The following is a 15,711-nucleotide window of genomic DNA, read 5'->3' on the forward strand; positions in this document are numbered from 1 at the left end:
GGGAGAGCTGGGCACACTGCCCATTAGAGAACTCAATGCTCTGCGAAAGATTTGTCTTCAGACGGAGAGGAAAGAAGAGAGCGGGAGGGAGGGAGAGGAAGAGAGCAACCAGCTGTCAAAATGTGACAAGATAGTTATTCTGTCACAGTGTATTAAATTCATTATGCCTGTCGCCTCATGTGATTCATGTTAAGGACCGGTACACAGTTGTGTGTGACTGTGTGTGTGTGTGTGTGTGTGTGTGTGTGTGTGTGTGTGTGTGTGTGTGTGTGTGTGTGTAACTGTGTGCGCGCGCATGTATGTAGGTGCTAGCCTACCTTCTCAGTGTCACCGTGCAAGTATGGGTGTGAGCTAAATGTGTTTGCTTTTGTCTAATCTTTAACTCAAAAGAACAAAGTCTGCTTCTGTGTTAGAAAAGGCAGATCTTCTGTATAAATTCTTTCTGTGTTACGTCTTCTCGGTTGTCTGAATCAGCCGGCCATCACACAAAACCCAGTTTAGGCTCAAACACAAAGAACCCATCATCAGATTCAATATTCCTCTCTCACACAAGATTGTGGTAGAAGTACAGTATATGCGCTGACTAGATGTCCAGGTTTGGCCGGGATTGTCCAAGATTCAACTAAGGGTTTCCCCGAGTCCTGACAAATATCAACACAAAAATGGCCCAATTTTCAACATTCACTAACAGACTGTCCCAGTTTTCACTACAATTGAAACAACACTTGTTTTGAGTACTTACATACCGGTACTTACGGTAACTTACAGAGCTAAAAAATAATTGTACCCCATCCTGATGAAAACACAGTCTAAGTGATTATGGATTGGGTTTTTTAAAATATTGTCACGCTAAATGCTGACATTTGTGTAATGCAAAGACAGCTTTTGAAAATACAACAGTACAACTTCCCCGATGTTTACACTGTACAGTTAGCCGAGCTTCAAAGAGTCAGGCCCATAGGTGAAGTGAGGATGTGTGTGCACGCATTCGAGTCTGTCTGTGTGTATAGTTACACTTCTGCATACTGTATGTATGTGTGCACTTGCTAGTAATAAAGTGGAACCCACATTTCTGCTGCAACAAAGAAGCCTAGTTATGTGCCCTGCTAAATTTGCCACCTTTTATTTTATTATCCCAACTTCCAGACAATGCATGTATCACCCCAACTCGACAAAGGCTGCACAACCGGATCCTGTTCAGAGCCCGCAGCAAACACTTAGTGAGCACAGTCAACACCAGCCCGGGCCTTCCCTGAGTCACTTTTCAAAGGGAACAGAGCATTCTATCTTTACTGCAAAAGAGATGATACATGTGATATTGTGACTCAGATACTCATCTTGTGACTCAGATATCAGTCTTGGATACACTTCCCAGCGCTGGGATCAAATAATGTGCATGTAACCGTCGTTAAATTTCATGTTTAGGGGTGGTGAGCGCCCGACAACCAAGCGCAGAACACTCTTGCAGGAAATTGCATACAGGGCGTATCCTTGCAGAACATGACATGACTTTGGTTCAAGAGAACAGGATGAAGGGAGGACAGCAGTAGAGCCTGATCGATGGCGGATTGATGATCCCGAATTTGGAGAGTACTAACTCACTAATTACCAATGTTCTGACTGTTATTTTGTTTATGTTTAATTCAATTGCTAAAGGTTCTACTAAATGTAATACAATTTTGACTTTTAAATAGAACAAATAGAAGATCTACAATACAAGCTAAGCACCCATTGAAGTGCCATACATTGTGAGCTTGTAGATCTGCTATTTTTGCACAACTTATTTTGTACTTTTGAATGAAAGAATGTTACCTGTAAAATATGGAGGTCAACTTTTAAGTTGTTCAAGTCTGTACACATTGGCTGCATAAATGCAAAGACGAAAGACGAAAAATGGCCGATATATCAGCCAAACCCATGTATCGGTCTGGCTCTATATGCAGGAGTGGTTACACATTGAGAGACATTTCTGTTGCTGATCTTACCTGAGACGGATACTCTCATGGGTGCTTCCAGGGCCCTGTCGTTGTCCAGGTCCCTGCTGAGCCTCAGCTCGCCCGTTTCCTCGTTCAGCAGCAGCAGCTTGAGCTCGTTCCCCGTCTCAAACGTGTAGTGCAGCTTATCCGAGACGTCGGGGTCCCGCGCCGGCACCCTGCCGATCACCCCGGCCGGGAAGCTGTTGGACTTGTTGGTGATGTAGTTGTTGAAGATGATCTGGAAGTCCTGCAGTATGGGCACGTTGTCGTTGACGTCCACCAGGCGGATGTGCACGGTGGCGCGGCTCACCAGCGGCGCCGACGTGGCCTGGACCACGATCACGTACTCCGTCCGGGTCTCGTAGTCCAGGTCCGTGAGGGCCGTCAGGTCGCCGTTGAAGATGTCCAGCTGGAAGACCTCCGGGATGTTGCCCTCCACGATCTGGTACATGATCTGGGCATTGGTGCCCTCGTCCGGGTCCGTGGCGCTGATCCGCGCCACTATGGACCCCACGGGGCTGTTCTCCTCCACGTCGATGAAGAGCTCGTCCCGTTCGAACACGGGCGCGTTGTCGTTTATGTCCTGCACCGACACGTGAATGTTGACCGCCACCTTCAGAGGGGGGATGCCCTTGTCCACGGCAAAGGCCTTCAGGTTGTACACGGGCACGTTCTCCCTGTCCAGTTTGCGGGCCGTTCTGATGATGCCAGAGTAAGGCTCTATGAAGAAATCCCCTTCGCCGTCGTCGCCTCCCTGGAAGGTATAGCTCAGCCTGCCGTTGGAGCCCGAGTCCCTGTCCGACGCGGAGATCTGGAGGACGCTGGTGTAGACCGGCACGTCCTCCAGCACGGTCCCTTGGTACAAGTCCCGGAGGAACTGAGGGGCGTTGTCGTTGGCGTCGAGGATGATGATCTCCACGTAGGTGGTGTCGGACTTCTGGGGGATGCCGTTGTCCCGGGCGACGATGGCCAACGTGTACGAGGCCTGGTCCTCGTAGTCGATGTCCATCTGCGTGGTGATGGCGCCCGTGTCCGGGTGGATCTTGAACTGGGGCACGCTGTCCTCCATGACGTAGGTGATGCGGGCGTTCTCCCCCGTGTCCTCGTCGGTGGCGCTGATCACCACCACGGTGGAGCCGATGGGCCGGTCCTCGCTCAGCATCACCTGGTGGCTGGGGCTCTGGAACACGGGCCGGTGCGTGTTGGCGTCCGTCACGTTGATGAAGACCTGCGTCGTGTCGTAGCGCGTCCCGTCCGACGCCGTCACCGTCAGCACGTACTGGCGCTCCTGCTTGTAGTCCAGCGGCAGTGCCAGCGTGACGAGGCCGCCGCCGCTCTGGCTGGTGATGGCAAAGCGGTTCCGGGTGTTGCCGCTGGAGATCTGGTACGTCACGACGCTGTTGACGTCGCGGTCCACCGCCGTCACCGTCAGCACGCTGGTGCCCACCACCGCGTCCTCGTTGATCTTGAGAGCGTACAGCTTCTCGGTGAACGTGGGCACGTTGTCGTTCACGTCCAGCACCGTGATGCTCACGCTCGCCGACGAGGACATGGCGGGCACGCCGTGGTCGCGGGCTTCGACGCCGAAGGTGTAAAACTCCGTGGTCTCGCGGTCCAGCTCGACGCCAACCATGATCCAGCCGGTGCTGTTGTTGATGGTGAACGGGAAGTCGGGCGTGGTGTCGGTGAGGCGGTACTCCAGGCGGGCGTTTTCTGCCGAGTCGGCGTCGATGGCCTGGATGTGGATGATGGAGTAGCCGATGGCCACGTTCTCCAGCACGGAGGCCTGGAACGGCGTGCTGACGAACATGGGGGCATTGTCATTCACGTCCACGACTTGGACCACCACCATCCCCGTGCCGTTGATTAGTGGAGGCCTGCCACCATCGTGGGCCTTTATCCTTAAGTTATACTCCCGTAGAATCTCATAGTCCAGCGGATTGATGACGTCGATCACCCCACTGTCCGAATAAATGTAGAACTGACCCTTGACGTTGCCACTGATGATGCTGTAGTGGACTTTGGCGTTCATGCCCTCATCTTTGTCTGTAGCCTCGACCTGTATGACCTTGGTGTTGACGGCCACGTTTTCGGGCACCTGAATCACGTACTTCTTCTCGCTGAACTGTGGGTAGTTGTCATTCTCGTCCTCCACGGAGATGTTGACAGTGGCAGTGGCGCTCCGGGGTCCGGGGTCTTTGCCCTGGTCATTAGCCTCAACGATGAGCTGGTACTGCGACTTGGTCTCTCTGTCGGGCCGCTCTCTGATGCGAACAAGCCCGTTGCGGGGGTCGATTTCAAACACGGAGTTGTCCCCGCTCACAATCTTATAAATCATGTTGGCGTTGGATGGCGCGTCTCCGTCTGTGGCCCGGATGGTCATGACCTCAAAGCCCACCTCCACGTTCTCACGGATGCTGACCCGGTACTGGTTTTGCTCAAACACCGGCCCGTGGTCATTGGTGTCACTCACTGTGACAGTGAGGTAAGATGTGGCTGAGCGCTTGGGGACACCGTTGTCCGTCACCATCACTTTAAAGACATGAGTGTCTTTGACTTCTCTGTCTAGAGGCTGGATCGTTGTTATGCTGCCCGTCTGGGGGTTGATGACGAAAAAGTCATTGGACCTGCTGTCAAACAGGGCCTCCATGCCGTACTCCAGCCTCCCCGCCTCACCATCGTCCGGGTCCGTGGCTTTGAGGTTGATGACGCGAGTGCCTGCCGGTTCGTTCTCGGGCACGGACACCTGATAGTTGGGCAGCTGGAACTGCGGAGGCATGTTAACGTTCCTCTTCCGTCGGTGGCTCCATTTGAGCTGCGTAACTTGCGTCACAAGACGCACACCGAGACGCACCGAGGCGGGGATGAGGTCGCTCCTTGGCGCTCCGAGGCGCAGCGCGCAGTGCACATCCAGCTCCAGCTGCTGGGGCTGTCCGCTGCTCTCATTGCAACACAAGTCATTCACCAACAACACGCTTCCATGCCTGACGACCGCGCTGGAGCCTTTGCCCACACACACGGAGTCTGAAAGCGTTGCATCGCGCATAAACGCGGGCAAAAGTTCTGTCACGTTCACCGGCACCTTACCTGCGGTGAAGCAGCTGTACGTCCCGTCCAGGTCTATGTGAATGTCGGCCTCGCCCGACGCGTCCTTTCGCCTGTATTTAATAAAACAGTCCTGGCCATGGACGAACACGTTGAAACGCGTCACGATCGCATCTCCAGACGTCGCGGAGCCCGTCCTGAGATATGCGGGCGCCGGGTTCCGTAACGTGCGCGCACAGTCCACCTTCTTCTGCGACAGGCGGACCAGTCCGTCCCGTCGCCCCACAAGGAACAGGTCCCGGACGGACTCGGGGGTTAATGTTCTGTCGAGCGTGTAGGTCCAGCCCGGCGCGTTAAGTGACAGGTTGGCCACGAGCGCACCGGGACGCAGCGTCTCCGAAAGGTGCAGATCCAAGCCTCCCACCGAGCGACAGAGCAGCAGAGCACAGACCCACCACAGCCAATACATGTGTGAAAATAATAATAACTCCATGGTTTGAAAAGAATGAACAAATCCCGTTCAACTTCATCGAAGCACCTCCACGTGGAAACACGCAAAAAAACAACATCAAGTCTTCCTCTTTTTATTCCTCATGGTGTTAAGTGTATCCATAGAGATCCGGGGAGCGCAACAGCCGTGCTGTGGTGGTTATCCCACGGCAAGTTTCAAATGAGTACTACAAAATGGCTCCGCAGTTCTCTACCTCCTCCCCCTCCTCCTCGGGGGCTGATTAACATAACCTGCTGCTCACAGTAAAATCCAGTGGTGGTTGTGGTGGGGGAAGAAGTAGGCAGGCTACTCTGATCTGTAAAGTAAAAGTTACAACCATTTAGAAATTACAAGTAAAAAGTCCTGCACATAAAATAGAACTCAGGAGACAAAGATGTCAAAGAACAAATGAAGGTGTTAAAGCTTTGAACACCAGCATCCATATTCTGGAGGGGTGTGTGTGGGGAACAGCCAGGGGATTAGTCCAAAATAGCAGATATACAAGCTCACAAAGCTTGTAGCTTGAAGCTATTTTTGGAAAAGGGATTTGGTGTAGATGGGGGGCCGGGGGGAGGCGCACAGTCACCAAGTCAGTACCATTATGGCCCTGAGGAAACTACAGTGGGTTGAAGTGGTAGCAAAAGGTATAGCCTCAACTAAACTAGTCATCATGCTCAATGTCTATTTCAGTTTATCATGATATAATTTAGTTTGGGCTATAGCACCCTCAACCTAACCCTAACCTCCCACGGGGCAGCTGAGCACACCTATAAACCTAACCTTAACCCATGTCTAACCAATAGTCTAAATAAACTAAGTATGCACCCCCTACTAGTCTGGGTTACCAGGTGGTAGGGTAGGTAGGAGTCCCCCAGTGGGGGGCCCACCCCCTCACTCGCTCACTTACTCACTTACTCACGCGCGCACACACAGAGATACGCACACAGATAACGCACACACAGAACACACGCGCGCGCGCTCTCTCTCTCTAAACCAGAGCTCTGATGTTAACTGTGAGTGGACGACCCAATAAAAGCATACAATTGTTTACAAGATCGAGGGTCCACCTTGTTCAATTCATCACTTTAATGAAGCTGGTAAAGGTGGACTGATTTATAGCCCAATTACTTGCTGCTGGGTAGATAATAACAATCATTTATGTTTTAGCTTAGGCTAATATTAATCAAAATCGGCCTGATTTTAGTACAGCAAAAAGTAGTGTATAGCCTAATCTAATATCAGTTAATTTGTTAGACTAGCCTATAAAATGTGTTATCACACCGTGTGACATTGCTAATCACTAAATGTCATGATGTAGGCTAATTTATGTAATAGCGCTCTCTTGTGGTCAATTGAGTGTACAAGAACGTGCATTCATTTCAGCTATGTGGTTCAGAACAGAATGCTGAATGTCATTTATGAACAAATAAATTAAAACATGTCTCCAGTCCATAGTAAGTTTATTCCCTTGAGTTTAATTTACACGATCAATTATTGACACTTTACGTTTATATACAGGAAAGAAGTCAGTTCCAAAATTACAACTGCATGAAAAAAGTAATTTCTTTCTAAAATGACTAAAAGTAGTGTCACATTCTAGTATTTAAAATAATCAATAGTAGCATTGTGTGATCACAGAAAATCAATACAGATTTTCAAAGTAGTATGAATTCTGGAAATGTAAGGGAATTGTACATTTGTGCTGGGGGGCGTTTCAAATACCAGTTTTAATGGGAAGTGCTGTACTGAAAACGATTGATTTCAAAGCCTGATCTCAGTGTAACAAGGTAGGACATTCCCCCAAAGGCTGAACAGAGTGTGAGACAGCCATGAATTCCACGAGACACCTGCAAAGAAGACTGGAACCTTGCAACAGTATAGTCTAGTTTTCTGGTTCACAACATGCAACTGTTATTTACGCTGAATGTTCGTCGATTATGATGACATGCCTAGAATAGGTCCAACATGTGGTTCAGGACACATTGCAAGGTGTTCATCACCAAAGAAAGGTGACAAAAAGGTAACTATCTAAACACATGTCCACTTTATTCATGTATCATGTTGTACTGTACGTAGTTTGTAGGCACTTTACTGGATGGTCCGTCCAGCCATCCATCCAACACTTTACACAAACAGTAAATTGGGGCACTTATTATTCCACTTAAGCCCTAGAACTGCTTCACCATATGATGGTGCTGCTACATGGGAAATAGCCTACGTTGTTAAACAAATAAATAAAATAATAACAAAAAAAATAAAGAAACTACGAGTTATGTACGAGCTCACAATGCTGGTTCATGTCACACATTGAGAGTGTACATCGACTATTTTCTATAATAGTGTGGCCAAAATAGGGATGCTGCTCAAACGGGGTAAGTACACAACCATAATGTCTTGGGTCTACCAGTATGTGCTACCACACTAAGGCCATCTCGTTACAGTGATGGTCTGCTGTCCATTCTAACATTCTGTCACACACTCAATGAGTGACTCAATGCCATACTTTGTATGATAAACCACAGCCAGGGGTCGGGTCATCAATAGGTCCGTGGCAAAGACTTGGAAAATGTTAGATTCTGTTTAACACGTGATGCATACCTTGGTTAGACATACCAACAGTCCTACAGTCCTTAAAACGTGCTGTGGGCTAAAAAAAAAAAACACCCGTGCTGCGGGTTAAAAATCACCCATGGCTCCCGACATGTGTGGCAGGTTAAAACTAATCCGCGCTGCGGGTTAAGTTAGGGTGTCTGACTCATTATCAACATTATAATGTTCTTATTTTGATCATAAGACCCAATTACTGAATGTTCTTCAGAACATGTATTCAGGACGAAGGTAACCTTTATTGTCCACAATAGGAAATTTGTCTTGGGCTGACACTTATTTACCATGACACGATGGCACATTATGAGTCCAACTAGTACTAGTGGTTCTAGTACTCGTGGTTCTCAAATGTTTTATTTGCAAAGATCCCCTTAATTCTGAGAGTGTATAAATGCAACCAAGTGTAAGCCATTTTGTGGTCACTCAGGGATAGATTTGTATGCGTTTCTGGTAATATTATCGTCCAGTGTTGTCCACTCATTTCGTATGTCCATGGCAAAACATATTTCTTTTACCAAAATGTCCACAACAAGCCAGCATGGTGAAGAGTTGTTCCTTAATGAACAGGGCGTACCATATGTCCACTGCATGTCTGTTTCTCAACTGGCTGGTTCAGGAGTTTTCTGTGTGGCTGCCATCATACGCTCTCGGCCCCGCTGGAGTGTGTGCTCGCTGGGGCCCAAACGCATGATCTTCCCACTGCCGAGACACTCGTCTCCTTTGTAGAGCACAGCAAACTGGTGGAGTGAGAGAGAGAGACAGAGAGAGAGACAGAGATAGGTGAACTGGATAGTTAGGGTAAACACACGCACACATGCATGCACGCACAACCACTCTCATCCTTGTGGACGGGAGCCTAGAAAGACTGAGAACTAATATTGTTTTCAAAGAGCAGTGGCGCCTTATGGGATACAAATACATTGCAAAACATTGAGGCATATAAATAACAGTACTCAGTGCAGTGTTTCTTAATTAGTTTGATCAGAGCAGAATCTCCAATCAGCGCTGATTCACAATAGTGTTGGCGTCCGCGTGTCAACAACATTCCACTGACGATGTGCAAGTTTCAATGCCCGTGACATCCATATCTACACAATCGACACAATGAAGAGGAGGTGGTGAAATAAAATGCACTGCTGCTGTTCTTGTGGTGTGGCGTTTAATTAGGACCAACATGTTAGTCTCTTAGTGTCAGCCGTAACTATTCTGCCGATATGTCAAACTTGCAAACCAATTTATTGTGCTGCCGAATAAACACAAAAGATTATGGCTTCAAACCACAGGCCATTATATTACAGGTAGCACCGTGTAATGTGTAACTAGTCAGTCAATCATGCAGGCCTGATTCTGAAATACAGTTGAGCTGTGAGATAACATGTTATCATTTTGATAACAGTGAATCAAATGATCCCCTGTACTGTTAAGATTATATTTTATTGAGACGCACTGACCACAAAACATTTCAGCACTAACAGTCTACTGCTGGATAATACTAGATGGCTTCTCATGGAATTTGCCGTGCACCTTCCTGCTCCATAATTTAGCTGGGGACCACCCAGGATCTTTGCAACACTCGACACTGCATCTCGCTCGCATTAGCTTGCTCTGTGGTGTCTCTCGTGACTCAAATTCGCTTGAGACGGTGCGCTTCCATCGTCGGGGGGGGGGGGGGGGGGGGGGGATGCTAGTTGGCTTGTCGTAGGCAAATCTAACTGTGTCCCAACAATAAACAAACGACCAGGTATGTGACTCGGTGTCGTTTATGATATTGATAACACTTGTTTGGACGAAACGTAATTGTCTTACTCTACGGATAAATTAGTATGGAAATTCCAATACCTTCAGGCCAGAATATCAACTTTTCACAAGATATTTAATCATCTAATAAGCAGAGGGTTAGTGTAACAAAACATATCATCACCACAGTACAATAATATTGTTCTGTAATCTCAGCCAGGCAGAGGAGTGGTTACCTGTCCAGGTGTGAGAGCTCTGATTGGCTGGGAGAGCATGATCCACACAGTGCCATCCATGTTGAGGGTCACAGTGCAGGGAACTGGAGAGCAAAGTATTAACTCTGTTACTATGACAACACATCTTTTGTTTGAACCAGTTGAACGAGTGGTTCAACTGGTTCAAACAAGTTGTGAAATTGTAGATCAGCTATTTCCATCGAAGAGCCAAAAAATATCACTTCATATCCTACCATGAATAGTTTTAAAATATCTCTCCATCTAGGGACTCACCGAGAGGCATCTGGTGAATGAATCTAAAGTGACACTCCATCATCTTGGTTCTGATCAGTTCAGGGGGCGGGTCCACCGCGAGCCAATGGAAACGGTCCGTCCGCACCGTGTCGCGTAACAGAGCCGAGTGATTGGTGGTAGGACCCTGAGCGGGCGGAGGACAGAATAAACAAGATGACATCAACACGATCATACTGATTATGATCCGAATCCTCAGTGTTCATTTAACCATACAAACTTCTCACCACAAACACGTCTCCAGTAGTGATGTCTTTGTCCACTACGAACCAGGCTTCTCTCTGGCCTCCTATCCTGGCCCTCTGTCCCAGAGTCATAGTGAACCAGCCTGGATACATTCGACAAAGATCAATTATAGCAGTGGTTCAGTAAACCCGATTTGGAAACCATTTGTACAAATGAATAACTACATTGTTATTTAGTCGAAAGCTCTTGTTGACACTTTTCATTGGTTCAATTATTATTATTTTTAATTAAAAATATAAATAAAAACTCTGGCCCCCCCGTGACTGGTTGTATGTCTGCTATCTCACATTTTGCGTGGCACTGTCATAAATCAAAAACATAAAAAAGATGAACCATGGAGATACAAGGTTGAAGTTATTAGTTAAAATGGACCAATGATTTAATACAGAACTGAAAGAGCTGCAGCACCCTCTGGTGGACAAATATGTGATATAGACATATTCCTTGAAATAAAAACGTCTGGGTTTCCAAGGATAGACATAAACCAACAGACACAACCATTACAATTACAATGTTTTCATACTTTACTTCATGGTGGCTCTACTAATTACAGGTATGAAGTGAGAGTAGTGATAAATAATACTTTCATGAATGTTCTCAGTGATCATCATATTCTATGGAATATTAAGCAACAACAACAACAACTAGGAAACAAGTCGTTGATGTCAGGTATGACAGTCACAGTGTCAACACTTCGCGGTGAGACACATTGTGACTGCATCGTGATGCAATGTGTTGTGTCTGCTACTAAATTGTGGCCTATAATAGTAATAGGCCACAATTTATATAACACACCCAAAATAGGAATGTGGATAGAGGTCTCTCTGTGAGTATTGAACCAATGGAAAGTATTAACAAGAGTTTGTGACTAAATAATAACTACATTGGATACAATTTGTCCATTTCCTGAAAAGTTTCTAACCCCGACACATCAAGAAGAACGTGTATGTACCTTTATGTTGTCCCATTATCTCTCCATCCTTCTAACCCCAACACATCAAGAAGAACATATATGTACCTTTATGTTGTCCCATTATCTCTCCATCCTTCTAACCCCAACACATCAAGAAGAACATGTATGTACCTTTATGTTGTCCCATTATCTCTCCATCCTCAATGGAGACAAAGTTCCCTGGCTTCGGTTCTAGGTACTGGTACCAAGAAAAAGAAAAGAAAAACAGCTCAATAAAGACACAGGTGATTCAGTGCATTGTATGTTTAAATATGACATTATTTCTCACCTCCAAAATGAACTCTTCAAACTTCCTCTCTCCAATGAAACAGATACCCATGCTCTGGAAACACATTCACATGATTGAAATATGTAACGTTTTAACATCAATACATTGTTTAACAGTATTTTACAGCAGTGGTTTTCAACCTTTTTTTCATATCAAAGCCCTTTATGTATTCAGCATTTGAGCCACGGACCACTATTAAATGGTGGGCCGATGAGATGTAATGAGATTTAGCCTCTCAGACCCAAAATGAAGGTATATTTTGTTGTCATTGGATAAGATTTGTCCACAATTCCATATTGATGTTGGCACCATAGGAGAGATAACAGGCAAATGTTGATCAAGATAATAATTATTTTACATTCTCTAATTGTGTAGACTTAAGTAACAATAATTTCACTCTTGAGAGCCTAAAATGAAATCGAATGGACCCAGAAGGTTACGGGTCTATTAGGTTTCATTTTACACTCTCAAGAGTTAAAGATCTATAAGGGTCCTAGGTTACCAACTTTCCATCATTTAGCTGGGGACCAACTGGAACCCCCTGAAGGACCACTGGTTGAAAACCACTGGTGTACAGTTTTCCCGCTTTGGCCAACCTCTTTCTTTTTGAGGACGTGATGGAAGCCTGCTTCTGCAGCCATCTTCTTTACAAAGTCCTTTGTGAGTCCAGCCAGAGGGAACATGGTCCGTCGCAGTGCATCCTGGGAGATCTGGCTGAGAAAAAAGGTCTGGTCCTTCATCAGGTCTGCCCCCTTGTATAACCTCACAGCTGGCAGGGAGAAATATTCAGAAGAAAAACAACGTTTGACCCTTCAGGAATCCACACATTGTACTTCCTCCTTCCTAAAATAACTATCCAATTGCTATTGATTGCAGGTGACTTTTATACAAAACGCTTGTATAAATAAACAAAATTGACTTCCAAACTAACTTTGAACTGAGAAATTCTGATGATTTTTTTTAACCAATATAACAAAACTACTGTATTTTATTAACAGACATACAATTCAATCCTTCTCTCATTTTCTGTCACTTACAGTGTACAACAGCATGTAAGCACTAAACTAAACTCAACTCTATTTATATAGCACATTTATCATGACCGAGTCAACCAAAGTGCTGTACAGGTTAAAAGAAAACAAAGAGCACTGTGCGAGAAGCATAGCAAAGTTGTACAACACGTACGGTTTGTGATTTCAAAGCGATCCCTGAACAGCGTGGTGCGAGGAGCCACGTGTTTCTGTTGGAAGATGTCCTCGTCTTCCTGCGACGTCCTGGCATAGTGGCCCGTTGCCATGGCGTCAGCATCTAAACAAACCATGCAGAGCTGAGCAATGAATGTCAATTCTCCAGTATGACATACTGTTGACAAGGTCAATAAAGTTATTTGAAGCAGACAGAACACCAGAATGAACACGAGACATCTTGATTGTAGTTCGGTCATCATTGCAATTACCTTTCTCCATCGGGGGGAGATACTTAAAAGTTGTCACATATTAAAAAATATAAAATATCAATGGAATTAATTCATGTTCCTGAGCACAAACATCATAATAAATCAGTGCATTCTGCATTACTTAGTACATACCCAATGTGTTGACAGCATACTGGTGGAAATGTTTGAATTTGATGTGCTTGTTGCATAATATGTCTGGGTTAGGGGTTCTTCCCATTTCATACTCCTTTAACAGTTTACTGGCGAAAGAGAAAGTGGAGAAAACTGTTATATGTGAGATAATTCACTTCAGACATTAAAAAGACATTAGCGCGTTGAACGGAAAGATGTACAAACATATTTGCCGATCTACATTCTCACCATACATTGCATTGTAGCTCGGCTGTGTTTTCAAAATATATATATTTTTAAAGGCTGAATCATTATTATTATTATTATTATAAAGGCATGTTAAACAGAAATATGTCTATACCTGAACACTTCATGCCAGTATTCTTTGATGTAAGACACTTGGTGGAAGGCGATGTCCAGGGATTGACACACTCTGTAGGCATCTTCACAGTCCTTATCTGAAGTACAAACTCCTTTCTCATCCAGGGAGTCCCAATTCTTCATAAAAACACCAGTTACATTATAACCTTCATGTGGAAGAAAAGACACAGAAATATGTTTTACTTCTTAAGTTACTACATTGGATAGAGCAACAATATGTCTGTACAAAACAGACTCAATATGGTGCCAGTTTCTCTAATAAAATACAAATTCTAATTATTCTAATATTCTGTTACATTGATTTAGCAATTTATTTACTGGTATTTAAATAATGAAGACTCGACTTATTGTATAGGCTACCATTTATAAATTCCTGTCATCTAAACCAGTCCTGTATGAATTATTATGCATGTGCAAATTTGTTTTAAATTAGTTTAGACAGTCATGGAGTCAGATATATTAACAGACTGACTGACCATAAAACAGAGAGATTGAGTCATTAGTTAAGTCCTTAATTTCATTGGTACAGACTGTTCTTGCAGTTTCTTACCCCTTCGTTTTAATAACAGAGCGGCCACAGAGCTGTCAACACCTCCAGACATCGCACACACCACGTGTCTAATAAAACCCATGTTTTCACAAATGAATGTCGTACAAATATCTATATTTGAACTAGCAACAAACACTAAAACCAATAAAACATTGGGTTATGATTGTGGAGGCTCCCATGTAGGCTGCCATGTTTGTAGTGCGTTTCAGAATTAAGTCCGGCTGGAAACAATTAAGATACGATGGTTACAATAAAACGTTCCGGATGTTGCGGTGAATATCTATTATATTATATATTATAATAATATAATTAATTAATTATATTATATTAAATCTATTTTACGGCTCTGATACTAGTAAATGCTTGTGCTGCGCATCTGACATATTCAACTATCGGGTAATATAATAAAGTTACCACTCATTATACCTATAGGGCTTGGCTGGATGCTTGTCAACTCACGATGATGATGCCGGTTGTCTTATATTTTCTCAGTCATCACTATCTGTCATCTCCATCAGATCTCCATATTTGATCAGGATGGATCAGCCTGGTCCAAATATGGAGATTGAGGCCTACCCCGAGGCCTACGAACGATTCATGTCCCAACATGCATTCGTTACAATATTTTTCCATATTAGTTAAGGTATTTTGATTTATTATTTGAGTTGTACTTATAGAACATCAGTCATATAGAACTTTAAGATGTCCAACCTCCTTCCTCATTCATGTTTTTCTTCTCTATCTTTTCTAATATTTGGTTCAGTATGACTATGATTAAAACATAATCATGATGCGCAATAATAAACCATCGGTCATCAATGGTGATTCCAACCTAATAGAATTCCTGGATTATTTTCAGCCATTGTTGTCAGAATATACAAATATAATTTAATAAAAAAGGAAAAATAAAGGTTTAAAATGACCTTGACGTGCCTAATGCAGATGTCTCTGGTATAGTAGTCGGGTTTATGATCTGTCGACAGCCCTCCTTCCATGATGCATCCATCCAATTTTCAACCGCTTATCCATATAGTCGGGTCGCGGGGGCAACAGCTCCACCAGAGCTCCAGACTTCCCTCTCCAGAGAAAATTAGTTAACTATCCCAAGGCGCTCCAAGGCCAGTCCTACAGTCCTAACCAGATGCCCGAACCACCTAAGTTGGCTCCTTTCCAGACGAAGAAGCAGCGACTCTACTCTGAGTCTCTCTCGCGTGACTGAAATGATCACCCTCTTACAGCCCTCCTCTGATACACATATAGACAGTAATGGTACCCTCTTAATGCTACGTGCACACGGGCAGATGCAAATATTCATTCATTCATTGTCAATAGAAGCCAACGACA

General features: G+C 44.9%; 2 protein-coding genes and 1 long non-coding RNA gene across 6 annotated transcripts in view; 1 reads left to right on the forward strand and 2 right to left on the reverse strand.

Annotated features, from left to right (window-relative positions):
* Positions 1 to 5,667, reverse strand: part of celsr1a (cadherin EGF LAG seven-pass G-type receptor 1a) — a 123,458-nt gene extending 117,791 nt beyond the window's left edge. For all 4 annotated transcript variants that reach the window (XM_080757615.1, XM_080757614.1, XM_080757612.1 and 1 more), the window contains exon 1: positions 1,986 to 5,667. In XM_080757615.1, coding sequence (XP_080613741.1) covers positions 1,986 to 5,514 — 3,529 coding nt within the window. In that variant the 5' untranslated portion in view covers positions 5,515 to 5,667. The remainder of the gene's footprint in view (positions 1 to 1,985) is intronic.
* Positions 5,668 to 7,005: 1,338 nt separating this feature from the next.
* LOC308310943 lies at positions 7,006 to 7,828 on the forward strand. The gene is made up of 2 exons (XR_013963572.1): positions 7,006 to 7,404; positions 7,465 to 7,828. It is a non-coding gene; the product is annotated as an uncharacterized lncRNA (long non-coding RNA).
* trmu (tRNA 5-methylaminomethyl-2-thiouridylate methyltransferase) lies at positions 7,401 to 14,556 on the reverse strand. Its single transcript, XM_080757406.1, has 11 exons — positions 14,368 to 14,556; positions 13,798 to 13,963; positions 13,458 to 13,564; positions 13,055 to 13,177; positions 12,466 to 12,638; positions 11,870 to 11,923; positions 11,713 to 11,779; positions 10,610 to 10,710; positions 10,365 to 10,509; positions 10,092 to 10,174; positions 7,401 to 8,855 (listed from the first exon to the last, which is right to left on the reverse strand). The coding sequence occupies exons 1-11, from the start codon at positions 14,447 to 14,449 to the stop codon at positions 8,718 to 8,720; spliced, it is 1,239 nt and encodes a 412-aa protein (XP_080613532.1). The 5' UTR covers positions 14,450 to 14,556; the 3' UTR covers positions 7,401 to 8,717.
* Between the last annotated feature and the right edge of the window lie 1,155 nt (positions 14,557 to 15,711).

Source organism: Protomyctophum bolini, assembly GCF_963924005.1.
Source record: "Protomyctophum bolini genome assembly, chromosome: 23".
In the NCBI taxonomy this organism is placed as follows: domain Eukaryota; kingdom Metazoa; phylum Chordata; class Actinopteri; order Myctophiformes; family Myctophidae; genus Protomyctophum; species Protomyctophum bolini.

What these genes read in the sequence shown, in the direction of transcription:
- trmu (XM_080757406.1), bottom strand. Translation starts at nt 14,449, where the DNA reads ATGGGTTTTATTAGACACGTGGTGTGTGCGATGTCTGGAGGTGTTGAC. An exon ending in TTGAAGAGTTCATTTTGGAG is followed by an intron (nt 11,780 to 11,869) that starts GTGAGAAATAAT and finishes TCTTGGTACCAG; the next exon opens with TACCTAGAACCGAAGCCAGG. An exon ending in GATAATGGGACAACATAAAG is followed by an intron (nt 10,711 to 11,712) that starts GTACATACATGT and finishes GAATGTATCCAG; the next exon opens with GCTGGTTCACTATGACTCTG.